General features: G+C 38.2%; 2 protein-coding genes across 8 annotated transcripts in view; one reads left to right on the top strand and one right to left on the bottom strand.

Moving 5' to 3' along the window:
* The window catches only part of Stat92E (Signal transducer and transcription activator Stat92E), a 38991-nt gene extending 19253 nt beyond the window's left edge, over positions 1 to 19738 (bottom strand). For 3 of the 7 annotated variants that reach the window (XM_076133821.1, XM_076133820.1, XM_076133825.1), the window contains exons 1-19: positions 19544 to 19738; positions 14083 to 14124; positions 13403 to 13537; positions 12702 to 12851; positions 11679 to 11802; positions 11065 to 11185; positions 10121 to 10224; positions 9357 to 9463; positions 8333 to 8537; positions 7826 to 7908; positions 6995 to 7064; positions 6189 to 6343; positions 5410 to 5533; positions 4659 to 4787; positions 4044 to 4150; positions 3205 to 3381; positions 2575 to 2699; positions 1536 to 1688; positions 670 to 799 (exon numbers count right to left, since the gene is read on the bottom strand). In XM_076133821.1, coding sequence (XP_075989936.1) covers positions 670 to 799; positions 1536 to 1688; positions 2575 to 2699; positions 3205 to 3381; positions 4044 to 4150; positions 4659 to 4787; positions 5410 to 5533; positions 6189 to 6343; positions 6995 to 7064; positions 7826 to 7908; positions 8333 to 8537; positions 9357 to 9463; positions 10121 to 10224; positions 11065 to 11185; positions 11679 to 11802; positions 12702 to 12851; positions 13403 to 13530 — 2192 coding nt within the window. In that variant the 5' untranslated portion in view covers positions 13531 to 13537; positions 14083 to 14124; positions 19544 to 19738. Of the gene's footprint in view, positions 1 to 669; positions 800 to 1535; positions 1689 to 2574; positions 2700 to 3204; positions 3382 to 4043; positions 4151 to 4658; positions 4788 to 5409; positions 5534 to 6188; positions 6344 to 6994; positions 7065 to 7825; positions 7909 to 8332; positions 8538 to 9356; positions 9464 to 10120; positions 10225 to 11064; positions 11186 to 11678; positions 11803 to 12701; positions 12852 to 13402; positions 13538 to 14082; positions 14125 to 19236; positions 19402 to 19423; positions 19485 to 19543 lie in introns of those variants that run through there. The other 4 variants (XM_076133824.1, XM_076133826.1, XM_076133823.1 and 1 more) reach the window with 3 other exon arrangements.
* Positions 19739 to 20339: 601 nt separating this feature from the next.
* LOC142985554 (uncharacterized) lies at positions 20340 to 24748 on the top strand. The gene is made up of 6 exons (XM_076133789.1): positions 20340 to 20478; positions 21502 to 21588; positions 21795 to 21881; positions 22909 to 23025; positions 23739 to 23842; positions 24567 to 24748. The coding sequence occupies exons 1-6, from the start codon at positions 20447 to 20449 to the stop codon at positions 24746 to 24748; spliced, it is 609 nt and encodes a 202-aa protein (XP_075989904.1). The 5' UTR covers positions 20340 to 20446.
* Positions 24749 to 27350: the final 2602 nt, after the last annotated feature.

Below are 27350 nucleotides of genomic sequence, written 5' to 3' on the forward strand. Positions count from 1 at the left end.
ACTAGAGGTCCGATTTGGAAAATTCTTTCAGTGTTAGATAGCCCATTTATCGAGGAAGGTTATAGGCTATATATCATCACGTTACTACCAATAGGAGCAGAGTAACAGTAAAAAATGTTACAAAAACGGGGAAAATTTTGACCCATTCTCTCTTAACTGACGCAAGCGAAGTTGCGCGGGTCAGCTAGTATATTATAAAGCTGAAGAGTTTGTTTGTTTGATTGTTTGTTTGTTTGAACGCGCTAATCTCAGAAACTACTAGGCCGATTTCAAAAATTCTTGCAGTGTTACATAGTCCATTTATCGAGGAAGGCTATAGGCTATATATCATCACGCTATGACCAATAGCAGCAGAGTAGCAATCAAAATGTTACAAAAACAGCGACAATGTTGACCCATTCTCTCTTATGTGACGCAAGCGAAGTTGTGCGGGTCAGCTAGTAAAAATATATGAAGTTATGAATAGCTTATAAAGAGTTTTGTTTCTTTCACTCCTTAGCGAAATGAAAAAGAGAAAACATATTATAGTAGTTCTTTAACTAAAGTAGGTTTATAGTGTGCTTTTGAATAAGAGGGATAGAATAAAGTATAGATTAGGGTACTTTTCCACTAATTTGTCACTTGCACTACTCACTAGTCACTAGTCTAATCTACTAGTCTAACACTGACCTGCTCTGAACACTCGGCGTATTGCGGTGGGAGTCGGGCGAGTGCGCGTAGGCGGGAGATGACGACATATAGGACGGCAGGGTCGTCACCAACACGGGTTTCACGTAACCGTTTTTCAGCATTTCGTTCTCTGAAAGAAGAATATTGGTTAACTAATATAATAAAGCTGAAGGGTTTGTTTGTTTGTTTGTTTGAACGCGCTAATCTCGGGAACTACTGGTCCGATTTGAAAAATTCTTTCAGTGTTAGATAGCCCATTTATCGAGGAAGGCTATAGGCTATATATCATCACGCTACGACTAATAGGAGCAGAGTACCAATGAAAAATGTTACAAAAACGGGGAAAATTATGATTCTCTTATGTGACGCAAGCGAAGTTGCGCGGGTCAGCTAGTTGGTTAATATATATCGTGGTCCCACGCAAGTTCGAATCCGAGGCAACACACCAATGACTTTTCCAAGTTATGTGTGTATTAGAAATAATAATCACATGCTCCAACGGTGAAGGAAAACATCGTGAGGAAACCTTGCATGCCTAAAAATTTGTTTAATACATTTATTGAGGGCAGTATTGAAGTCTCCAACCCGCACTTGGCCAGCGTGGTGGACTCAAAGCCTAACCCCTCCCCGTCGTTTGGGAGGAGACCCTTCCTTCTTAAATGTTCAGGCTATGTAATAATTTTTTCGTAAATAATGTTGAAATTGTAATTATAACAGACTGAAACATTTTATTAGACACTCATTTGATACCAAGGAAAATACGAAACTGTGACGTCACTATGGCGTTTTTCTATACCGCGTGAAAAATCTAGAGAAGATTTTGGAATATACTGGACCTGGAATCAAACCTGTAACAACATACTCACCAGGCTTAGTATAATACTTGGAGAACACGTCATCTTTAGCGATGTTGGGGTAGAGGAACTGTAGCTGGGTGAGGTCCAGCACTCTGTCTGCGAGGGAGCGCAGCATCAGGTCGCGGGAGGTGAACGGCTGCAGGCTGAAGACTTCGTTACCCTCTGTGAGAAAGAAAGAGAGCATTAAACATACATACACACATACATTTTTTTTTATTTAAAAGACAACTCCCACACTAAGAATAGCTCTTGTGCCGCGGAGACTTTTACAAACATAAAAACAACGAATTATTTGTGAATCGCACTAATAATTGTTCCGTGTGGGAGCCGAGCCCACGACCTGCTGTCGCGATGGTAGCGGCGTGGCGACCTAAACCACTGCGCCACGGAGGCAGCCAAACCATTTACTAATGTTACTTAGTAATAGGGGCCAAGTCTATTGCCATACACTGGTCAAACTGAAAATTATCGAACAAAAAATAGGAGGGACCAACAGCACTTTGCCTGATCCCGGCTAAATGGGCCCCTAAAGTAACAAAGCACCCCAAAAGTAACATTGGCAACTACAGTAACAATGGGCCCCTAAAATAACAAAGGGCCCCTAAAGTAACAAAGGGTCCTTAAAGTAACAAAGGGCCCCTATAGTAACAATGGGCCCCTAAAATAACAAAGGGCCCCTAAAGTAACAAAGGGCCCCTAAAGTGACAAATGGCCCCTAAAGTAACAAAGGTCCCCTAAAGTAACAAAGATACAGTAACTAAGGTCCCCTAAAGTAACAAAGATACAGTAACTAAGGTCCCCTGAAGTAACAAAGATACAGTAACCAAGGTCCCCTGAAGTAACAAAGATACAGTAACCAAGGTCCCCTGAAGTAACCAAGATACAGTAACTAAGGTCCCCTGAAATAACAAAGATACAATACTAAGGTCCTTAAAGTAACAAAGGGTCCCCTAATGTAACAAAGGGCCCCTAAAGTTACACAGTGCCCCTAAAGTAATAAAGGGCCCCTAAAGTTACAAAGGGCCCCTAAAGCAACAAAGTCCCTTACCTCCAGCCCACGCAATGGTGATGCCCCCAAGCTCTGAGTCAGAGAACCGCAGCAAGAAGGTCCCCGGGGGGCACTTGGACAGCATCTCCTCGGCTTGCTTTTTCTGAATGAAGCCCATTATCAGACTGAAACAAAATTAAAATATTATAACATCAATACAGAAAACTAGAGGCCGCTCGCGACTTCGTCCGCGTGAAAACCATTCTCGTATAAATCCGGATCCCTCGGGAACTCCGGGATAAAGCCTATGTGTCATTCTGGGTCTTCAGCTACCTATATATTAAATTTCATCGTAATCGGTTCAGTAGTATTTGCGTGAAAGAGTAACAAACATGCACACATTGTCAAAAACTTTCGCATTTAAAATATTTGAGGCGCCAGTTGCGCTCACCGGTCGGTAAACGATCTGCGGGTGAAGCAACAGTTGGCGCGGTCATTCCATAGATGGGTGACCGCATAGTAGTATTTGAGCTGGGCGTCTCCGTGCTTCGCAGAGCACGTAAAAAGTCGGTCCCGGCTGTTGTCTACTAAGATAACAGTCGTTAAGCCATATCAAAGGCCTTCGGGCTTGAACAACTTTGACACTAGGTTGACCACTAACCATACGATAAACAGACGAAAAATACTCACTGGTCACACCACAGGGTCCTCAAATAGTCCCTGGTGACCTTCACGACCATGTAGAACCACTCCCAGAAGGTGAAGTTCCTCTCCGGCAGGGCGTCCTTGCAGAACTGTGTCCAGGAGACAGCCATGGCGTTCAAGTCCATAGTGTTGAGGGGCAGGGATGTTCTGCAAGACGTTATACTGCAAATTTTAGTAATTGTTAGTGCATAGAAATTTTTATACAATGTTAAGTTAGGTATAACTAAGTAGGGAGCCTTGTATGCAAGAGTTAGTAGACTAGGAGAAAGGGGGGGGGGAAAGAAGCAGAGGAGAAGTGGAGGAGGGGAGGAGGGGGCGAGAGGAGTACGGATGAGGCTTATACAGCAAAGTTTAGTAACTGTTGGTTTATAGAAGTAGTTATATGTTGTTAGGTGGGTAGATAGATATTTACAATACAATATGTATCTTTTTTAAAGTATATATTTAAAAGGCTATTTTTTAAAATAGGTGATGGTGGTGACTTTTCCTGTAGAAAGAGTATCTGCCACTTATCAGGATGTTTGTTAAATTGTACCTAACACATAATAAGTGTTATATAACGTTGTAGCTAGATAATTTGAAGTATATATTATTAGGTCGGGGAAAAAGTATTTTCGCATTATAGTATGTATGAACTTGTAATAAAATTTCTCTACACAAAAAAGCTCGATATTTGGGTACCTCACGAGCTCACTGAAAGAAACCTAATGAACCGTGTACTCATTCGTGATTGTTGAAGCCAAAGAGATTTTATTACAAGTTCATACATACTATAATGCGAAAAGACTTTTCCCCCGACCTAATATATGAAAAAGAGTAATTACCTGAAAATCTTTTCAGCGAGGAATCGAAGGTTGTCTTCAGAGAGGTCACCGCCGGTTGCCGAACAAAACTTGATGCGGAGAGTCTCAGCTAACTGACCCCAAGTTACCTGTATATGAAATAGTATTTAAACATATTTTTACCTCCAGTTTCTGAGTACATTTAACGGCAGTTTATATATTCAATAGCGTTTTTTTATATGAGTTTTGACACTATTGAATAGATAAACTACTGCTAAATGTACCTCAGAAACCAGGGGTTAATGGAATTGTCTGTCGGTCTGGTTTGCTTCCAAGGCTAAACTATGGAACCGATTTTGATGAAATCTTGTGTAGAGATAGATGAAAATTCGGGATTAAACATTATGTACTAAATATTTTAAAATCGACCCCTAAACTAGTGAAATTAGGGGATGAAAATTTGTATGAATTTTTTTTTTTCTATTTTATACCAAAATTATATCGAAAAGTTATGTATAATTATGCAAGTTAGCTATAATTTTACAAACTTGTGTTTTCTCCAGAGTGTAATCTATCACTCCAACCAATTTCATCCAAATGGATCCATCCATTTAGACACAAAATACTGACAAACATACATATATAGTATTATCTTACCTTATCCGGCACAGCGAAAGGCACCCTGCCTGGTGGACTGAAGGCATTGTCCCACGTGACGGTTGCCCAGCCGTGGGGCTCCTGGTTGCCGTGGACTATCACCACCACGGGGAGGGAGAGAGTCCACACCTGTGGACAAAATGTTGGGGGGTTATTATTTGGGATAAGACTTCGGTCTATTGATCTAAAAGACCAGATTTTTTACAATATATTTATTTTAAGCACGGTCTGATATAAAAGACTACGGTCTACTGTCTTGAAAGATAATCGCAAAAATAAATCATTTGTATTCCAATTGTAGTATTGGTCTACTAGTATTCAAACGTAAAGACCATAACAATAATCTACCGTTATTTCGCAGATATTGACTTTAATCATAGTCTACTACGTCAATAGACCATGGTTTACTGACTCAGAAGACTAGTCTTGTGGGTTAGTAGACAATGGTCTATAGTCCGGTGTACAGTCTACATCAATGTAAAAACAATAGACGTGGTTCCATTCCATAGTCTCCCATCATAAAACATGGTCTACTGGCCTAAGAGAGTAGTTATGTACAGCCAACACTGTATTAAGAACTACAGAACTAAATCTAAAACAGAATTAAATCTACTGGTCTACTACTCTATAAGACCATGGTCTACTGACCTGAAAGACCAGCATTTCACTAAACACATTAAACAAACTAAGAAATCAGTTGACTTAACACGGACTACTCATCTACCAAATGAAAAGACCACGGTCTACTGACCTGAAAGACCAGCTCCCCGCCGCCCACGTTGAACTGACTCTGGAACAGCAGCGTCAACTTCTCATCCATCACGCTCTCCGTGCCTTTCTTCTCAGCGCGCTTTATTTTACGTAGTTGCATGTTTCTGAAGACAAATATTATTAATTTCGTTTATCTTATATATAAAATTCTTGCGTCACAGTTTTCGTTACCGTACTCCTCCGAAACGGCTTGACCGATGCTCATGAAATTTTGTGAGCATATTGAGTAGGTCTGAGAATCGGTCAACATCTATTTTTCATGCCCTTAAGTGACACTTTTTTTATGGCAAAACAACGTTTGCCGGGTCAGCTATTATTTATATAGTAAAATAAGTGGTTTTATTGGTCAAAGTCGTATAAAATGACATAAGTTGAGTGAACCAACGTGTTGGTCAACCTGTCATCCAACAAGTTTGGTAAACATTAAGTAACAAGTTGGACATCGATCGATACTCGTTGTCGACAAGAATTAAAGTTTTTGACATAATGCTGTACAAGATATTTTCTAATTAAATCGAGATTTAAAACTGTATAATGTCAACCCTATTACCAGTTTCAAAATCAGTCGAAGACACAAATGGTTTTCCAACACATTCACCATCATGTTCGGCAACTTTCTCTTCAACTTGTTGTCCAACAAATCCAGCAACGAAACCTACCCATTGCCATAGTCATTTGAAGAATAACTATCCAACAAGTTTACCAACATGTCTTCCAACAAATCTGCCAACAAGTTTACCAACAAGTTGTCCAACTCACCTGAAGCTAACAGACAGTTGTCTGCTAGTGGGCTGGTACTCCATGGTGCCGTTGTTGTTGAGGATGTCACCGCACTCCACCGGCTGCTTGCCCTTACCCGCCTGCGTCTCGCTCTTGAGCAACAGCTGCGCTTGCTGCTCAGATATTATTACCACCTGCCAACAATTTGTTGGGTTATTAAGTTGGTCAACTTGAAGAAGAAACTCGGAAGTTGAAAAAAGGTAGCAAATTCTAAAAAAATTAAAGATATTGCGTTTTTAAGACGCAATTTTTTTTATGCTCCTTCGCCAACCCCTTTTTCCAAAATGGTGGCCGGGGGAAAAGGATTGCGACTTCACTAACTAGAACTTAAACTTATACCGAAAATGATGAAAAAATATAAATTGCGTCTTTTGAATAACGCAAGCTAATACTAGAAAAATTTAAGTAACATTTCAATATAATAAAAAAGTTTTATAGTTTAATTTAAAAGATATTATTAAAAACACAAAATCGAACCTCAGAATTTAGTATTTGTACTATAATAAAGCAAGATTTTTTACTGTTTAAAACACCATTTCTATACTTTTCACCAAATCTAGGGTCTCCAGAATTTTTACCTATACCAGCCAGAAATGTAATCAAAAGGCCAGTTTTTACTGTTTAACACAATTTCTCTACTTTTCACCAAATCTAGGGTCTCAAGAATTTTCACCTATACCAAAAAACTATACTTTTACCAAATCTAGGGTCTCGAGAATAGGTAAAAATTCTTAATACCCAAAAAAATATTATTTTACTAAAAAATATGTAAAATTGTTACTTACGCTAACTCTAGGTGGAGTCATGTACACGTTCAGCTGACCCCCGACGAGTAAACGGACCGTAGCCGTGAAGCTGTAACGAACAAACATCCATACTAATATTATAAATGGGAAAGGAACTCTGTCTGTCTGTTACTCAATCACGCCTAAACTACAGAACCTATTTGCATGACATTTGGTATGGATCCATACTAGTAATATTATAAATGCGAAAGTAACTCTGTCTGTCTGTTACTCAATCACGCCTAAACTACTGAACCTATTTGCATGCAATTTGGTATGGAGCCATACTAGTAATATTATAAATGCGAAAGTAACTCTGTCTGTCTGTCTGTTACTCAATCACGCCTAAACTACTGAACCTATTTGCATGCAATTTGGTATGGATCCATACTTCGTTCGTTCGTTCGTCGTATGGTTAGTGGTCAACCTAGTGTCAAAGTTGTTCAAGCCGCCCGAGAGGCCTTTGACGTGACTGAACGAAAAAAATCATAGGTTGGTTAGGTTAGGCCATTCTAATAATCCCACCACCAACTTTCTCATCATACGACGCTATTTGAGACCCCATCCGAGTAAATTTCCTCTCCTCCCTTCACTTTCACCCCCTACAACTTTTAAACGGCTGAACCGATTTTCATCAAACATGTCTAAGAACACTCGCACATAAGTAACCTATAATACTAAAAAACTATATTGAAATCACTGCACCCGTTCGGGAGTTATGATGCCACAGACAGACAGACACGTCAAACTTATAACACAACTTATTTGCGTCGGGGGATACACTATAATATGTATAACCATACGATGAGAAGAATTAATGTATTTTCTTACCGCGTGTTGGTCTTCATAACTTGGGGCGGCTGCTTCTCAATGACGAAGGTCGAAGTCACCAGGGTCGAGAGGAGACCAGTCACCTGATGAGGAAACAAACATAAATAAATTATATAAAAATACTATCTTTGTACAATTAATATACGGCCATTTGATCAGAAACTATCATAAACTTAAATATTATACATACTTATATAGATAACTGACTTAGCAAACGTTGTTTTGCCATATAAATAGAAAAATGTTAGGGTTTGGCGACCCAAACCACTTAGGAGTATGAAAAATATGATACGATGCTTTCTAAATTTTATATGCATACTAGCGGACCCGGCAGATGTTGTCCTGTCTACACGTCTTTAATTTGAAAATTTTAAACTTTTTTTAATAATCTAAACCATTCTCAGATCCCCTTGAACACACAAAAAAATTTATCAAAATCGGTCCAGTCGTTTAAGAGAAGTTCAGTGACACACTTACAGAAGAATTATATATATAAAGATTACCCACCTGTTTACTCATATCGTCAAGCATCTCAGCGAGATGCGGCTGCCGCAGCTCCACCATGGTCTTGGTGTTGATCCTGGCCACATTGTTCACCTGCTGCCGACTGGTCCAGATGAGGTCAGCGAGCAGTTCGCACCATTCCTGGATCGTGTTCAAGTTAGACTGCATGGGCACGCCGTTGCCGCTGAGCTGTTGCTCGCGTTTCCATCTAAAAAGGTTTAGCCGTTTTAGAGGTGTGAAGGGATCGATCGATAGACATTATAAAGCATCTAGTTAATTAGCCATCCAATCAATCTATCAATCCATAGCCATTTGCGCTCATTGGTTGCTAAGCGATCTGTGGGTTAAGCTACGGTAGCCGAGGTTGTTCCTAGATGGGTGACTGTGATATTTGAACTGGGCATCTCTGTGCTTCGGAAAGCACGTAAGAAGTCGGTTCCGGTTGTTGTTAATTAAGATAACAGTCGTTAAGCCATGTTAAAGGACTTTTGAGCTTGAACAATTTTGACACTAGGTTGACCACTAACCATACGATAAGAAGAAGTTGTGTGTATGTTCTTTTTTATCTTTAGATGGACAAAACAAGTTTTTTTTTATTATAAATAGGTTGAAATTTGAAAAAAGGTTTATGAGGTCCTGAATTAAATTTATTAGATCGAGCTAAACTAAGGCTATTTAAGGCTACCCAGGTAACTGTGTTGTAGAGGTCAGATAGACAGTCGCTTCATGTAATACTGGTATTCAGCTGCATCCGGTGAGACTGGAAGTCGACTCCAACATAGTTAAAAGAAAGGCTAGACTGACGCTGAGTTAGGCGTTACAAGTAACTATTTTAACGACTAATTAAAATTGTTCTCTAACGTACCTTCCAAAACACGGAGCAACGCGCTATGTACAACATGGTCACCCATCTACAGAACAGCCTCGGCAACCGTAGCTTAACCTCGGAGATCGTACCGCGCGGCTGTGGTTCACTATGCCGCGACCGGCTAACTTAAAGTAGAGTATTAATCTGAGTGCTACTCACTTGATGAGCTCTTCATCTAAGACCTGACTCTGCAGTTGCCTCAAGTTAGCGATGTTTTCTTTCATGTGGTCCACCAGCTCCAACTGAGACTGACTTATTTGAGCCACCTGAAACAAAATAAATGTATATAAATAAAAATGTACCTACGTGCATAACTTTTGAACAACTAAACTAAATTGGATAATTCTTTATAATATTAGGTCGGGGAAAAAGTCTTTTCGCATTATAGTATGTATGAACTTGTAATAACATCTCTTTGGCTTCAACAATCACAAATGAGTACACGGTTCATTAGGTTTCTTTCAGTGAGCTCGTGAGGTACCCAAATATCGAGCTTTTGTGTAGAGAAAAGATTTTATTCAATTATTTTTTTATTCCATTAGTAACTTGGGAACTGTTTGATATGCAAGTAACGATCGCGATTCACGTCTCGGTCTCATAGGCAGAGACACAAACATCTAATATATAAAATTCTCGCGTCGCAGTTTTCGTTGATATACTCCTCCGAAACGGCTTGACCGATTCCCATGAAATTTTGTGAGCATATTGACTAGGACTGAGAATCGGCCAACATCTATTTTTCATACACCTAAGTGACATATTTTTTTTTATATGGCAATGCAACGTTTGCCGGGTCAGCTAGTAGACATATATTCATTGCATCATAAGTTGTTACGATATAATTTCAACAGTTACTCGTTTCTCATATCTCTGTCTCGCTCACTCAGCTGAAACTAGTAGAAATAAAAGAAGAACAAGAATACCTTAGCGTTAAGTTTTCGTTCAGTCTCCTCAATCTGCACTCTCAAACAAGCCACTAAGTCGCGGCGCTCGTTCGTCATAGATTGTTGCAAGTAATTCATGTGTCCTGTAGACAAAATAACATATATTATTATGTGTATACATATACAATTATTGAGGGCATGCAAAGTCCCCAACCCGCACTTGGCCAGCGTGGTGGACTCAAGGCCTAACCCCTCCCTCATTACGGGAGGAGGCCCTTGCCCAGCAGTGGGACATTAATGGGTTACATTTATTTTTATTTTATATTATTATGAGTTAAATACCATTGCGTCGGGAGGACGTGGGTTCAAATTATATTATTACTAGCTTTTACCCGCGACTTCGTCCGCCACCTGAGTCCCATGGGAATGCGTCATTTTCCCGGGGTAAAAAGTAGCCTTCCTTTCTCGGGTATCAAAATATCTCTATACCAAATCTCATGTAAATTGGTTCAGTAGTTTAGGCGTGATTGAGTAAGAGACAGACAGACAAATAGACAGAGTTACTTTTGCATTTATAATATTAGTATGGATTGAAGGTAGGTTGTCTCTCTGATTAAGACTGTTATCTTTAAAGGGTAGTTGAAGAATAAATTATTAAACTTGTACTCGTAAAAGGTTCATCTAAAATGCTCACGCTATGTCAGTTTTTCGTAAGCCTTCTAACCTAACCTACCCATGTCGCTTTGCCCAAAACTCCTTCTTTATAACTATGTCACGGTATATAATTATACCGTGAAATAGTTATAAACATGGTTATGAAGAAGGAGTTTTTTATATATCGTAACATAGTTTTTAAACTCCGACTTGTTCGGACTTTTACCATTGAGAGTTGGTAAATCTTAGGTTATACCGGAAAATCTTAGGAATTACCACAGTTCGGGCTTTTACAGTAACATATATAATAGATAGTTATTATATCTCACCTTTATGCTTCAAACACTCATGGTACTCCAGAGAGAAGGACTCGATGTTCGCCTGAAGGCCTCTGATCTCTTCACCCACCATGCTGACCTTCTGCCGCACCGTCTGAAGACCTGAGATCAACTGCAACAAGAATAGCATATAACTGACTGACCAGCACAACTTCGCTTGCGTCACATAAGAGAGAATTGACTGCCTCCGTGGCGCAGTGGTTTAGGTCGCCACGCTGATACCACTGCGTGGGCAGGTCGTGGGTTCGATTCCCACACGGAGCAATTATTTGTGGGATCCACAAATAATTGTTGTCGGGTCTGGTTGTGCTTTGTGTCCGTTGTTTGTATGTTTGTAAAAGTCCCTACGACACAAGAGCAATTTTTAGTGAAGGAGTCGTATTTTTAAAAAAGAGAAAAGAGAGAGAATGGGTCAACATTTTCCCCCGTATTTTTTGTAATATTTTTACTGATACTCTGCTCCTATTGGTCGTAACCTTCCTCGATAAATGGGCTAACAGAAAGAAGTTTTCAAATCGAACCAGCAGTTTCTGAGATTAGCGCGTACAAACAAACAAACTCTTCAGCTTTATAATATTAGTATAGATATAATCGAACCCGCTTACCTCTCCATATTTGCGTTCAGTCTGCGGCTGGGCCACGTAGGGGGTGCCCATGGCGTTCTGAATGACATCCATCTCCATGGCGAGGGACCGACGCATGTACCCGAAGAGCTCATGGGGAGCATGGCTAAAACAATCAATATTATAAAACTTGCTGACCCTAAAAACGACGTTTTGCCATGTGAATTATACAAAAATAAGGGTAAAAAATTAGGGTTGTTTGTATTTTTTAATGCAACATTATAAAATAATGTTTTAAAATGAAAAAATGTCAATGATGGGCCACAAATCAAATATTTTTCTTATATGTTAATCGGTTTTATTACAATAAAAGTAATGTACTAAAACAAAGAAATAATAATTTAGGTTATAAATAGAAGATTGATGCGATCTGGTAGGACTTACCGAATTATTTTTTAAGCTTTTAGAAAAATACGTTTTTTGTAATAAAACCGTTTAACATAAAAAAAAATATTTAATTCATTTGATTTGTGGCCTTTCTATTTTATGTTCGCATAGCTGACCCGCGCAACTTCGCTTGCGTGATGCGTCACATAAGAGAGAATGGGTCAAAAATTTTCCCCGTTTTTGTAACATTTATTACTGGTACTCTGCTCCTATCGGTCGTAGCGTGATGATATATAACCTATAGCCTTCCTCGATAAATGGCCTATAGAACACTGAAATAATTTTTCTAATCGGAAGTTCCTGAGATTAGCGCGTTCAAACAAACAAAAAAACAAACCCTTCAGCTTTATAATATTAGGATAGATAGTCTTTTTTTTTTCTTTTTAAAAAGACAACTTCCGCACTAAGAATTGCTCTTGTGTCGCGGGGACTTTTACAAACATACAAACAACGGACACAAAGCACAACCAGACCAGAAACAATTATTTGTGGATCACACAAATAATTGCTCCGTGTGGGAATCGAACCCACGACCTCCCGATACAGTGGTATCGGCGTGGCGACCTAAACCACTGCGCCACGGAGGCAGTCTAAAAGATAGTATAGATTTGTACGTACCTGTACTGCATGTGGAAATTCTTGGCAGCGTCCAGCAACTTCATCTTGGTGACGAACATGTCTGGCGACAGCATCAGGTCCGCGTGAGCCTGGATCTCCTGCACCAGCTCGTCTACGAAGAATCGCTGCTGTTCTTCCGGTTCGGCCGCCCTGGGGACACCACACTCATATTACTTATAGCTGACACGCGCAACTTCGCTTGCGTCATATAAGATAATCATAATTTTCCCCATTTTTGTAATATTTTTTACAGGTATTCTGCTCCTATTGGTCGTAGCGTGATGATATATAGCCTTTAGCCTTCCTCGATAAATGGACTATTTAACACTGAAAGAATTTTTCAAATCGGACCAGTAGATCTTGAGATTAACGCGTTAAAACAAACCAACTCTTCAGGTTTATAATATTAGTATAGATTAAAACTTCCTAAATTAATTAATTAATTAATTTAAATTTTCTTCGACAGGTCAAATATTTCTTGTAGATGTCGAGCCACAGAGGATATGGCCCACATGTTGTAACGCCCGGAGTGCCCTGAATCTTGCTCATACCAGGACCTTATGAGCTGTACAGAAAACGCCGTATACGTAGCTGAATACTGGGCTGGCAGTGTATAGCAAGACAGAAAGTGTCATACACTGTTTTAAGTTCTAATACTATAAGAAGAAGAAGAAGAAAACTGTATTGTTCATTGTACTCACCATATTCTGCTCTCGATCCACGGGGCGAGGCAATGGCGCACTTCTATGGGGAAGTGATCTCCATAGATCGTGCGCACCTTCTGCAAGCTCTCTGGTGGAAGTTGCTGAGCTCTGGCCCAGAGAGACATCTTCAATCTGAAATATAACACATAGTTATAATGTCCTCCTGGCCGATATTTAATTACTGTGACCAGTGTTATCGAAACTGGCCAACTGTGCAGGACTTTGTTTATAGTGTCGTGTGTACAATACACAAATACACTCTATTACATCACTCTCATAGTGCGGTGAGACGAACACGACCAGTGAGAGGTCACGCGACACGTGCTCTCCGAGGCACGAGGGTCTACGACCTGAAATTCTTAACTCTGGGCAATCCCTGAGAAATTCTCAAAAGAATTTTTCCAACCAAGGATTCGAACCCGTGATTTCTGAGCGTCAGACACTATACTCCAATGACTTGTTCAAGTGATGTGTGTATTAGAAATAATGATCACTTGTTATAACGGTGAAGGAAAACATCGTGATAAAACCTTGCAAAGCAAAAAATTTTTTTACGCATTTCATGAACCAAGGCCTAACCCCTCTCTTGTTCGGGAGGAGACCCTTGCCCAGCAGTGGGACAGTAATGGGTTAAATAAAATATGTTTAAAATACAATACTAGAGAAAAATAACTCACCAATTTAGTTTCCTAATAATCACCTAAAATTCTTCTCCCGTCCTGTGACAAAAAACATGAATTTTAACATTTTATGTGGTATCCTAAGAGTCGAAAATATGAGATTTAATTATATTAAAGCATAAACATTATTATTATGTAGTATGTGTGTGTGCGTGTGTCAAACGCTATGATGATCGTATCAGTATTTTACATGGAGTGACTGTCTATCTGACCTCCACAACACAGTTACCTGGGTTATAACACGATACCCCCGGTAAGACTGGTTGTCAGACTTTCAAGCTTCTGACTACTGTTAACGACTGTCAAAGATCTTTGAAAATGACAGCCGGGACCCACAATTTAACGTGCCTTCCGAAACACGGAGGAGCTCGATATGTATAAGATGGTCACCCATCCACAGAACAACCTCAGCAAGCGTAGCTTTACCTCAGAGATCGATCTCCTACGAAAGGTTACTATAGAAACAGTTTTACTATAATTTTAACAGGAAACTAAAAATATTGTATTTGTATGAGTAATAATTATAAACTTGAACTAATGTTTATAGTAAAGATTTTCCTTGAGTGATTCAGTCAGTTTTGTAATAGATTACATCGGTGCTCAAATTTTAAGGCCAGTCGCGTGATTGTCTGCAGCCGGTACTAGTAATTTGACTGCCTCCGTGGCGCAGTGGTTTAGGTCGCCACGCTGCAACCACTGCGTCGGGAGGTCGTGGGTTCGATTCCCACACGGAACAATTATTTGTGCGATCCACAAATAATTGTTTCGGGTCTGGTTGTGCTTTGTGTCCGTTGTTTGTATGTTTGTAAAAGTTCCCGCGACACAAGAGCAATTCTTAGTGCGGGAGTTGTCTTTATAAAACCGAAAAAAAAAATGAATAAATGAGTACTTTCGAGTATCGGGAGATTTTTTTAACCCATAGCTATCCCACTGCTGGGCAAGGGTCACCTTCCTAACGAGGGAGGAGTTAGGCATTGAGTCCACCACGCTGACCAAGTGCGGGTTGGGGACTTTTGGTATGCCCTCAATAAATTTTTAGGCATGCAAGGTTTCATCAGGATGTTCTCCTTCACCGTTAGAGCAAGTAATGATTATTTCTAATACATTATTTCTCAATAGTAGTCCGGAGTTGGTAACGTTTTACGTTATACTCTGGGGGCTGATAAATAGCAATATATAGACTCGCACTTTTTAACAGTAATTTTTTTTTTGGAGGACGCATTTTTTTTCGTTTATGTGAAGGGGGGCCAGTAAAGCTTAAATTTTAGTTCGTGGGGTAGCCACCATTGCCTCGAGGGCCCAACCTCTTTTCCAAAATGGCCCAACCTCTTTTCCAAAATGGTCCAACCTCTTTTCCAAAATGGCCCAACCTCTTTTCCAAAATGGCCCAACCTCTTTTCCAAAATGGCCCAACCTCTTTTCCAAAATGGCCCCACTTTCTCGGTACAACAACTTTTGACGCTGGGTTAACCACTAACCTGAATAAATATGATAAATAAATAATACCTACAAATATTCTCGTGACACGTGACTACTTTCCCAATACGTCATTTTAGCTTATATTTCAAGTAAAACACAACTCTTCTGAGATTCGGAACACAAATCGTCATAATTACACTAAATTTGTTAATAATTTTAGGAAAGATCATTGTTTACAAAACATTATAATATGAGGAATTTTGTACGAAAACACATATTTGTGGTTTTGAAACATTCGTACATCCTACTAATATTATAAATGCGAAAGTTTGTGAGAATGTATGTATGGATGTTTGTTACTCTTTCACGCAAATACTACTGAAGCGATTATTATGAAGTTTGGTATATAGGTAGCTAAAGACCCAGAATAACACATAGGCTAGGAGCAAGACTTACACGGGAATGTAAATACAAAACAAATGTAAATAAAAAACGCTATCGAATAGATAAACTACCGCTAAATGTAAATGTATGCTCAGAAACCAGGATAAATCTTTCTGGTAAGAATTGCACAGATATTGTCCGGAGTTAGAAAGTTGTTTTAACCTCTGTGCTTCAGAGAGCACGTGTCACCGTCGGTCCGGCGCTTGACCTCTCACTGGTCGTGTTCGTCTCACCGCACTATGAGAGTGATGTAATAGAGAGTGTACCTGTGTATTGTACACACGACACTATAAACAAAGTCCTGCACAGTTGGCTGGTTTTATTAAAACTGGCCGTAGCCGGATATCGACCAGGAGATTATGATGTATCTACTCCGACAAAAGAAAATACGTAATTTTGATATTAATCTTATAAAATCACTAGTTGACCCGCGCAACTTCGCTTGCGTCCAATAAGAGAGAATGGGTGAAATTTTTCCCCGTTTTTGTAACATTAATTACTGGTACTCTGCTTCTTTTGGTCGTAGCGTGATGATATATATATATATAGCCTATGTCCTTTCTCGGGTATCAAAATATCTCCATACCAAATTTCATGCAAATTGGTTCGGTAGTTTAGGCGTGATTGAGTAACAGACAGACAGACAGAGTTACTTTCGCATTTATAATATTAGTATGGATAACTAATCACATCGTATTTCTACGTATTCATATCTTATAATTTAATTGATAAGTTTCTGATTATTATGAATCAAATACTACGAATTTTTTTTATCATACTTGGTATTATTTTGTTTGAAAACATTCGGTTATCTGTGGTCAAAGATAAAAAAGAGGGCAAATTCGTTTTATTACTATCCAACAACTTAGTAGAGAGTGTTGTATGCAAGGTTCGCGGCTGGAGGTATACAACATTCAGAATGTAGAACATCAGTGACCTGCAGACTTTTAAAAGCCGGGATTTCTTTCCACGCGGACGAAGTCGCGGGCAGAAGCTAACATAATTATATATATATTTTTTTATTATATTAAAAAGACAACTCCCGCACTAAGAATTGTTCTTGTGTCGCGAGAACTTTTACAAACATACAAACAACGGACACAAAGTACAACAAGACACGAAACAATTATTTGTGGATCGCACAATAAACCATTCCGTGTGGGAAACGAACCCGGTGTAACCCGGCGAAAATCGAAATCAATAACGGCGTGGCGACCTATGAAAATGTGGAAATCGAAACCACGACCCCCCGACGCAGTGGTAGCGACGTGGCGACCTAAACCACTGCGCCACGGAGGCAGTCAGCATATTATAAATTAAATAATGAATCTTTCCATTGGTTACACTTATACCTATACTTATGTAATTAACTAAGTTCAGACCAGAGACAATTAGTAATTATCAATTGCAGACCTAATTAGAGTTCACGGACCATGAATGACTTAATATTTTAATAGGAAAGCATTTTTTCCCCTATTCACACTAACGCACCAACCCCCCCTCCTCCTTCTCTCATTAAAGGAGGAGACCCTTGCCCAGTAGTGGGACACTAATCGGTTAAATATACATACTACATATTTTACATTAACACAATTTTTTTATATAAATTTTTGGGCATAAGAAACATTTTAAAGAAAGAAAACAGCTTAAAAAGACAATGAAAATAGCAAATATAACCTATTTTCTATGGAACGACCGCACTACGGTTACTCAACCCATGGAAGGATTACCTACCGAAAAGCTCAACTATGATCCAATCAGTAGAGAACCGTGTATGAGACGCCTCAATTAATTACCAACCTTTTTCCATCTCTTCATCTTAACTGTCTCACTGCGGAGCAAGCATCTCTTTCGAAACTAGGTAGGGGTTAGGCCTTGAGTCCACCACCCTGGCTAAATACAGGTTGAGGACTTAGTTTCTTCATAAAAATGTAGTTATACAAATTTTTAGTTTCATCACAATGTTTTCCTTCACTGTTGTCCTAATTTGACAGTTATTTCCTATTGTTATATAGTATAGTAATAATGACAAGTTGGAGGTAGTCTAGATATGCATAAAAAGCATTTAATGGAGGATATTATAGGTACCTAGTTATTTAGAAGTACCTAGGTACCTATGTTTGTTGAGTTAACTACCATAGTACAAGTTATGCTTAGTTTGGAATCAAATAACTGTGTGTGAGTTAGTTGTCCAATTATATTTATTATTACTTGACAGAATTTTACAGAATTGACAATCCTAAGTCAATGAAAGCTTACTTGCACAGGACTCATCCAAAAACACAACTAATTTATACAGGTCTTACCCCGGTTTCTGAGGTACATTTAGCGGTAGTTTATCTATTCAATAGAGTTTTCTTTTGTATGAGTTTTAACCCTATTTAATAGATAAACTACTGCTAAATGTACCTCAGAAAACAGGGGTTACTCATGTGGACTGCAATAAACCATTTTTAAAATGACGTCTAATAAATACCTGTTTTAAAATGTCAATACACAAAATATACATATCAAAGGTCAGATATATACAAAAAAGTACAATAGAAAATATTTATTTTTTACTTTTGCAAGTTCCCAGACCCAACTAGGTTATTAAGGCACCGTAGTGGTCTTATAAGACTTAGTGCTGATTTCACTAACTCCAGAATAGATACATACATAAAATATCACACCTTTTTTCAAAGGAGTAGGTAGGAACCAAAGAACGCCACTTGGTACGATCCTTAGAAACTTCCCTTGCCTCTTTCACATACATGTTGTCATACAGGACTGCTGGTTAAGAGTATTAAGCATACATTTATGGAATATAATTTGGTTAGCTTTTCATCAGATACTATTTAGCACATAATTTTCATGCATTCACTTTATATGAAAGAGGTTATCCGATACTTATACATGACTTATAAAGCTAGTTTTAGTTTCTCTCGTGGTTGGGAAAAGACCCTCGCCCAGCAGTGGGACAGCAATGGGGCATTATGCATGTATAATAAAATACCCATATGCTAGGAAATGGAATTGCTTGAAAATGTACTATACAAAGGATTGTGTACGGATTTCTAATTTATGTAATGTCTTTCATAAAACAAGATCATGGTAATTGGTAGATAAATAATTAATATTCATGAATAATAAATGGCATACTAAAATAATTAGTAAAAAAAATGCAACCTATTCTTTTTCTAATGCACACCATTTTGTTAATCTATGCTTTATATTTTTTAAACACAATCAGCACTTTTCGAATTTCGAACAAAATCACTGGCCAGTAATATCGTGTTAAAACCTTACCTTCTTAGCACATTATTTTGCTGTGTAAAGCCGCGAAGTTCAACACTTGTACGACGCACTTGTTGTTTTAATTATAAAACACTAGACTTTTGTAAAAACTAGTCAACCTTGTAACTAAATATCATGGGGCGAGTTACTTTTTTGTTCCATTCGAAGTCCTAGGGGTAAGTATGACCCGAACATTTACCTGTATTGAGCGGGCTGAGCAAATTCCAAGAATTTTGACGTCCACACAGGCACACACATCAGCGACACGCAACGCACACAACTACATAAATTTTAATTTTAGTTACACGTTTATACTTACGTAAATAACGTTTAAATGTACGCCAAAACACTTAATATCACTGTCTCTTTGTTTTCAGATAAACTTGTATTAGTTGATAATCATATTTCTGTATTATAGCTCTACACCGGTAGGTAAATGTGAGACAAAAAGCGAGGATATAAAAAAGTGTGATTCAAGGAAACTCATGCAAAAACATACCCCCCCTCCCTTCGTGGTGGGTGTGTTGACAGTTGGAGGGATACCATACTTGGATTTTTATTTTCCTTAAGTTTCCCCACTTGTAATTATATCGTGACATGTTTGTTAATAATAATGAATAAAATTGTAAATAATGTTAAAACTTTCTCTATTCTGGTAAGCTTAAAGAAATACTTTAAGCTCTGTCCGGTAACTAAGATTTGTCTCAAAAATATTGTTTTAATAATGACCGTAGTTATTGTAGGTATTCATGAAAAAAAAATACTTTACTGGTCAAATTCGTAATTAAAGTGCTTGACGAAGAGGAAAACTTTATAAACTGGCAACAATCGGTAGCATTTCCAAGAAAATTGTCTAGCTGTCTCTATCTGTTTGACAAGCGTTTCGTTACACGCAGAATCAAAACTCAATGACATATCTAATTCACATCTTTCATTATAAATTATTAAAAAATTGTTAATAAATAAATTAAAATGAAGTTCAAAAATAATGTTGTTTTATTTAATTTGATATTTATTCAATCATCTGCTAGTTCAGAATTAAATTTTGAAAATTATAATACTTTCAGATATATTGCCTTTGTGCGGCAAATTCAAATAGTTTTTAAAAGTTACAATTTGACATTTCCAATAAATTTCAATCATATTTCAACAAAATTGTATCAAAATTTATTGTTTCTTGATAAGAACATGAAATAAAATAAAAATCTAAACTAAGATAACAATGGAAAATACAAAATTAAAGAGAGTAAAGCAGTAAGTAGTAAAGGAACTTTTAGAACTATACATGTCCATTTACGGGCCATTCCTAACCTCAATTTTTCTAGATTTGCCTTTTAGTTACTATATTGTTATAGCCATTCGATATTTTTAGTTATACAGACAAAAATCACACCTAGATCCTATAAGTGAAAGCAAAGACCAACATTCGCTACTTGCTACGATCACGTGAAAATTCTTTCATGTAAAGCTATTTCCCTTGGAAATTAGATCAATCGCGTAGGTCATGACCGCCGGGACCGCACACCTAAGTCTGTAGAGAGAGAAAGAACGAAAAATTAAATATTTAAACAACACCTTAATGTTATATATTATCCACGGAAATATTTCATCGGCGATGTTTTGCAAAAAGGTCAGGTGCTACTCTAACCGGCGGTCCTGTATGACAACATGTATGTATGTGAATGAAGCAAGGCAAGTTTGTAAGGATCGTACCAAGTGACGTTCTTTGGTCTCTACCTATGGGAAAAAGGCCTTATTGTATGTATGTATGTGTTACTGTAAAAGCCCGAACTGTGGCAAATCCTAAGATTTTCCGGTAAAACCTAAGATTTACCAACTCTCAATGGTAAAAGTCCGAACAAGCCGGAGTTTAAAAACTATGTTACGGTATATAAAAAAATCCTCCTTCATAATTATGTTTATAACTATTTCACGGTATAATTATATACTGTGACATTGTTATAAAGAAGGAGTTTTGGGCACAGCGACATGGGTAGGTTAGGTTAGAAGGCTAAGGTGGGAGCGAGCGAAGCGAAGCTCCCACCTTAGCCTTCGTGGTTATTTTTTTTTAATCACACAGCAGGAGGAGCCCCGCGAAGCGGGGCTCCGGCGACATCTCGACATCATCAAGTGAATATAGGTAAAAGTTCGAAATAAAAGAATTGTTCGGACTTTTACCATTGCGGGTTGGTAAATCTTAGGTTATACCGGAAAATCTTAGGATTTACCACCGTTCGGGCTTTTACAGTAACATATGTATGTAATATTTTATTGTAGGCAACTAAAGGCAGCGCCTCGCTGTCCATCATGGAACCCAGACCTGACTCCCAATACCCCCAAGAACAGCTGTGCGAAGAGTACCAGGTATTTACTTACCATTTCATTATCCTACAGAGTCTTCTTATCGTATGGTTAGTGGTCAACCTAGTGTCAAAGTTGTTCAAGCCGCCCGAAGGCCTTTGACGTGGTTTAACTCTCTATAAGATAAATGCACTTTATTAGATGAATCACCTAATATGTCTTTTTACTTCACTAAGCGTTATATATTTTTTGTTTTAAACCCCTTCTAGTTATCTGAATGGTTTCCCAAGATGTCCGCCGTGGGTTTCTCAAACGCCATCTATGGAACACAAACAGAACCTGGCCAGACATGCACGGTATAGTACTAAATAATTTATTACTTTCCCACTGCTGGGCAGGGTCTCCTCCCGGAAAGGGGGAAGGGTTAGTCCGTAAGCCCAACATACTAGCCATGTCCAGTTTGAAACTTTAGTTTCCTTCAATAACTGATACATATGTAGCGGATCGCTACATACAGCGACATCTACTAGGACGAGCGCACAACCACCACCACGCGCAGTGTGACTGACGTCACAAGTCCTGAATCGCGCTATCAAAGTTTGCACTGCAACTGACTATATATACAAGTTCCCGACTACAACAGTCGGGCAACGTAGGCCCACCAGGCATGATCACCTCGCCTGGTCGGAGGATCCTCCCTTTGTGTTGGAGGAACATGATCACCTCGTTCCTCCACACATACATCAAATCACGCCCTTTCCATATGTATAGGCAAAGGCCGAATGTCGCTTCAAAATTTACTACCCTTATTAAACATGTATGATCCATACTAGTATTATAAATGCAAAAGTAACTCTGTCTGTCTGTATGTCTGTTACTTAAGCACGACTAAGCTACTAAACCAATTTGCATGAAATTTGGTATGGAGATATTTTGATACCTGAGAAAGGACATAGGCTATATATCATCACGCTACGACCAAAAGGAGCAGTGTACCAGTAATTAATGTAGCAAAAACGGGTAAATGTCACCCATTCTCTCTTATTGGACGCAAGCGAAGTTGCGCGGGTCAGCTAGTCAAATATATGTAGGTTATGTAGTATAAATATTCTAATATAGATTTGAGCAACCTCTCCGAGAAAGTTAGAAAAACGAGATGTATTAACCTTAACTTCTTACCTTCGAGCAATCTTTGAGAAATTCTTAACAGGATTTGAGCCAGGGATTTACGCCCGGCATACGCATATGCACGCCGCAGAGGCAGTCTGGAAAAAGACCAATAGCACTTTGCCCGACTCAAGCATTGAACCCGAAGCATCGTGATCGACTCCGTGCTACAAACGCAGTCAAATATCTCTACTCTAACATACTCTTGTTCCCCAGTCAGCGTCAGGCAGGAGACGCGAGGGGCTACATCCAGACGTACGCTTGCACCAGGGCGGTGAAGGCTTCAGCGCCACATCTCAAATATGGACTCTTTAACACTAGGAGACCTATTGGGTTAGTTGATAGGTACTGTTTGTTTTCTATGTACTTATTAGGTCGGGAGAAAAGTCTTTTCGCATTATAGTATGTACGAACTTGTAATAAAATCTCTTTGCCTTCAAGAATCACAAATGAGTACACGGTTCATTAGGTTTCTTTCAGTGAGCTCGTGAGGTACCCAAATATCGAGCTTTGTTGTGTAGAGAAAAGATTTTATTACAAGTTCATACATACTGTATTGCGAAAAGACTTTTTCCCCGACATAATATAATTGCATTTGGACGGTCCATATACTTGAATCTGTAATCAGAAGTGTAAGAAAATACACCACGTTTCGTCATTAACAATATTAATCTCATGTAATAGGGGGCGAGCTTGTCATATACCGGACACGTTACCGAACTCTTGGCTACTACTAAAGAATAATAAAATAAATAAATTAACTAATTATTTTTCCACTGCTGGCCAAGGATCTCCTGAGGACCCCTCCCTTGTTTGGCGAGGAGACTCTCCCGTAATTAGGGAGGCGCTGCTATGTAGATTCTCTTTTACAGTTTAAGCTTAGTGAAATAAATCGCTTTTGTAAGCACTTATATTATTTTGAAGAATTTTTTTTTCTCTTCGTTCCTATTTCTTCTTAAATGCATCTTTTCAACTATCGGGGGCTAAATTAGTGACAATATGAACTTTTCAGGACTATAAAATATTGTAAATAGTCTTACTTTCAGAGATAAACGTAATTTATGCCAGAAGTCATCTCCATTGAGAATCAATTCGCCGATCAGCAGAAACTTTAGCAGCTTCAGACAGGAGAAGATTAAGGAAAGCAAAGGTAATTTATATACCTCATTAAATAAATATTTAATGAAACCTATTACTGTCCCACTGCTGGGCAAGGATCTCCTCCCGTAATAGAGGAGGGGTAAGATCTTGACTCCGTAAGTCCCTTTCGTTAAAAGATAAATAAAGGAGGACCGGACAAAACGATCATTGATACCAATAACGACGTGACATATATCATTAGAAAGGTCTTAAAATATACTATAATAGTTACTATTGGAGCTCATTTCAAATCACTGTGTGAAAAAAGTTATGGCGTTATTGATTCTTGGACAGCTACCATACATTTTTGCCGATCCTCCTTTAGCACAATAATGTCGCACTGCTGGGAATAGGGCTCTTCCCGTAACGAGGGAAAGGTTAGGCCTTAAGTCCACCACACTAGCGAAGAGTGGGTTGGAGACTGCATGCCATCAATAAAAAAAATGTACTTTTACTACGAAATTGGCCAAAATTAAAAAAAAAAGCTTTTAGTCTTTTCTCTGACCGAGTATCGAACCCACGGCATGGCACTTAAAAATTAAACCTAGATTCGTTATAAACATAAATATATTATAGACTAACCCTATTCATAAACACACTATAAACCTATATTAGTTAAAAAGCTACTATAATATGCTTTCTCTTTTTCATTTCGCTAAGGAGTGAAAAAAACAAAATACTTTATGAGCCTTTCATAACTTCATATATTCTTATGAATAACATTTTTTTCCCAGGACGCATAGGTTTATCTCCAGTCTTCATCTACCCAGCATCCAGCAACAAATTAGTCCACCAGCTATCCTTATCCGAAGTCACTCACGTGGACATTATGCCGCGCAAGCAGTCCCCCACATATATAGCTTGCACCCCATACAAGACCCCCACGCCAGGGACCCGCTCTCCGGGGGTCATTTGAAACATTTACCAATTAGATTGTTAAAAATAAAGTTTGTTCCGCAGTTTTAAGTAAGTATATTAAAATTATTGAAAAACTATGTTGTTTTTATTATATGTTAGACTAATGATTAAAAAGTGTTGTAGTTCAACAACTTAGTAGAGAGTATTGTATGCAAGGTTCGCGGCTGGAGGTATACAACATACAGAATGTATAACATCAGTGACTCGACTTATACAGCTGACGGTGACCTGTTTGATACAGATACTTTATTTTAGAAGTACTCAGGTTTTTTGTTGAAGTTGTTCTGTGGATGGGAGAACATCTTATACATATCGAGTTTCTCCGTGTTTCGGAAGGCATGTTAAATTGTAGGTCCCGGCTGTCAGTATCAAAGATCTTTGACAGTCGTTAACAGTAGGACAGTAGGGTAGGTAGAAGCTTGGAAGTCTGACGACCAGTCTTACTTAGTATCGTGTTATAACCCAGGTAACTGTGTTGTGGATTAAGATGCCGATTAGAAGCTCGTACTATTGATACACTTTGTATTTTAAGAGGCTACTTTCAAAATGCCATGTGATTACTTTTTATTTTGATCTCCTGGAGCTACACCTACTTTTTTGATTATGTTCATGTTATTACACCTGTTAATTATGTTACGTTGTTAGTAATATTGAAAAATAAAGGCTTTTATTTTCTTTCAAATAATAATTTATTGCATTCACCACACTATCACACACATATTACATTAAATATGCCGTACGAATTGTATTATTTTTACTAACTAGACGGGATCCCGAAAATCTCGGGATCCCGCGGGATTGATATTTCTGATCGCGAGGGATCTCGAGTTGACGATCTCGAGTCGGGATTGCATTCCCTAGTGGGGGCAGGACGCCTTAATAAAAACTTAACTCATATTTATAATCTAGTAGGTAGTCGGTCGCTGTGATGCGCGCGCGCTTCGCGGTCTTAAGTCTTCCGTCACCAAATTGATCGATGTGTTAAATCCTTTATCAATCAATTCATATAAAACTCTTCCGTTACTGACTGATGAACAACGCACGGTCGAAACTACTGAGCGTACAAACTTGACATTTGATATGAACATTCCTTAGCAAGTGTAGAGGAGCACTAAGAGAGGATTTTTGTGGGTGAAAATCTAGTTTGTTTTACTGTAGCCAGTAAGCCTAGAAGTGTTTAAAAATGAATGAAGTGTAGTGTGTATCGTTTGTGTTGTGTGTCAAAGTACCCGCAATTTTACTGCCATGCCAATCCAAAATATTTTAAGTCGACATACAGTATTTTTGCTTAACACACCCCAATCAATTAGTTTAAACCCCCGGTTTCTCAGGATAATTTAGCGGTAGTTTATCTATTCAATAGCGTTTAAACTTATATTAAAAAAAAAAAACAGTTTGAATAGATTAACTACCGCTAAATGTACTCAGAAACAGAGGGTAAGTCAGTTTAGTACCTATAATCAACTTTTTCATCATGTTAACACTTATTTAACAAGATAAAGCAGAAAAAATAATACAGTATTAGGTAGTTTTAAAATAAGGTGACGAAAAAACATATTTAGGTTTTTAAAAGTTATAGTGTTTTGGTTTGGCAAGGCAGTTCAAACAATGTGAAAATAGTGAACTAAGTGAGGGTAGGCGTTGAAACTCGCGCCGCAAGGACACTATGAGCAGCTACATCAGTCAGCGCGTGGAATTAAACGTCGTTCAACAAAAAAGGTATTGTAACTTTTAAATTATATAGTTGACTGGGTTAACGAATAATTATTAAACTGGTACTCGTAAAAGGTTCATCTAAAATGCGCTTGCTATGTCATTTTTTCGTAAATAATCTTGAGATTTGTAATTATTACTGACTGAAACATTATCTAATAGGCACTCATTTGATACCAACGAACATGCGAAACGTCAAAATTGTATTTCTAAATGTGTTTTTGACATTTCATAAAGAGTAGCTGATTTGACTGATAGTCAAGTATTCAATTCTTATGACCCGTTTAGCCTTTAGACCCGTATTAGTTAAAAAAATCGGCCAAGTGCAAGTCGGACTCGCGCAAACGAAGGGTTCCGTACCAAAATCTATATTAAAAAATTAATATTGACCAAAAGAATGCAAAAGAAACACGTTTGTTGAATGGAGACCCCCCTTCATAGTGTAGTGGCAACAGAAATACATAATTTGTGAAAATTTCAGCTTTCTAGCTATCACGGTTTACGAGATACAGCGTGAGAGACAGACAGACAGACAGCGGAGGCTTAGTAATAAGGTCCCTTTTTACCCTTTGGGTACGGAAGTCTTAAAAAAACTGGATTTTAGAAATTAGGATTTCCGCTAGGAAGTCGCTTCATATAATAAAATACTTGTATTCAGCTGCATCCGGTGAGACTGGATTTGAAAATAAAACAATAATTTGACACTTATACTGTTCAGTTTTATTTGACAATGTTCATTATTGTTTACAGATCACTTTGAATTATATCGCAATGATATTTACAATGCCACTATACAATTTAAAATTATTGTGCGAATTTTACACATAATGTAACAAAAAATATTTACTGGTGGCAACAGTGCCATAAGCTGTTCGCAGAAAAAAATT

This window comes from Anticarsia gemmatalis, chromosome 30 (genome assembly GCF_050436995.1).
Source record: "Anticarsia gemmatalis isolate Benzon Research Colony breed Stoneville strain chromosome 30, ilAntGemm2 primary, whole genome shotgun sequence".
NCBI lineage: Eukaryota > Metazoa > Arthropoda > Insecta > Lepidoptera > Erebidae > Anticarsia > Anticarsia gemmatalis.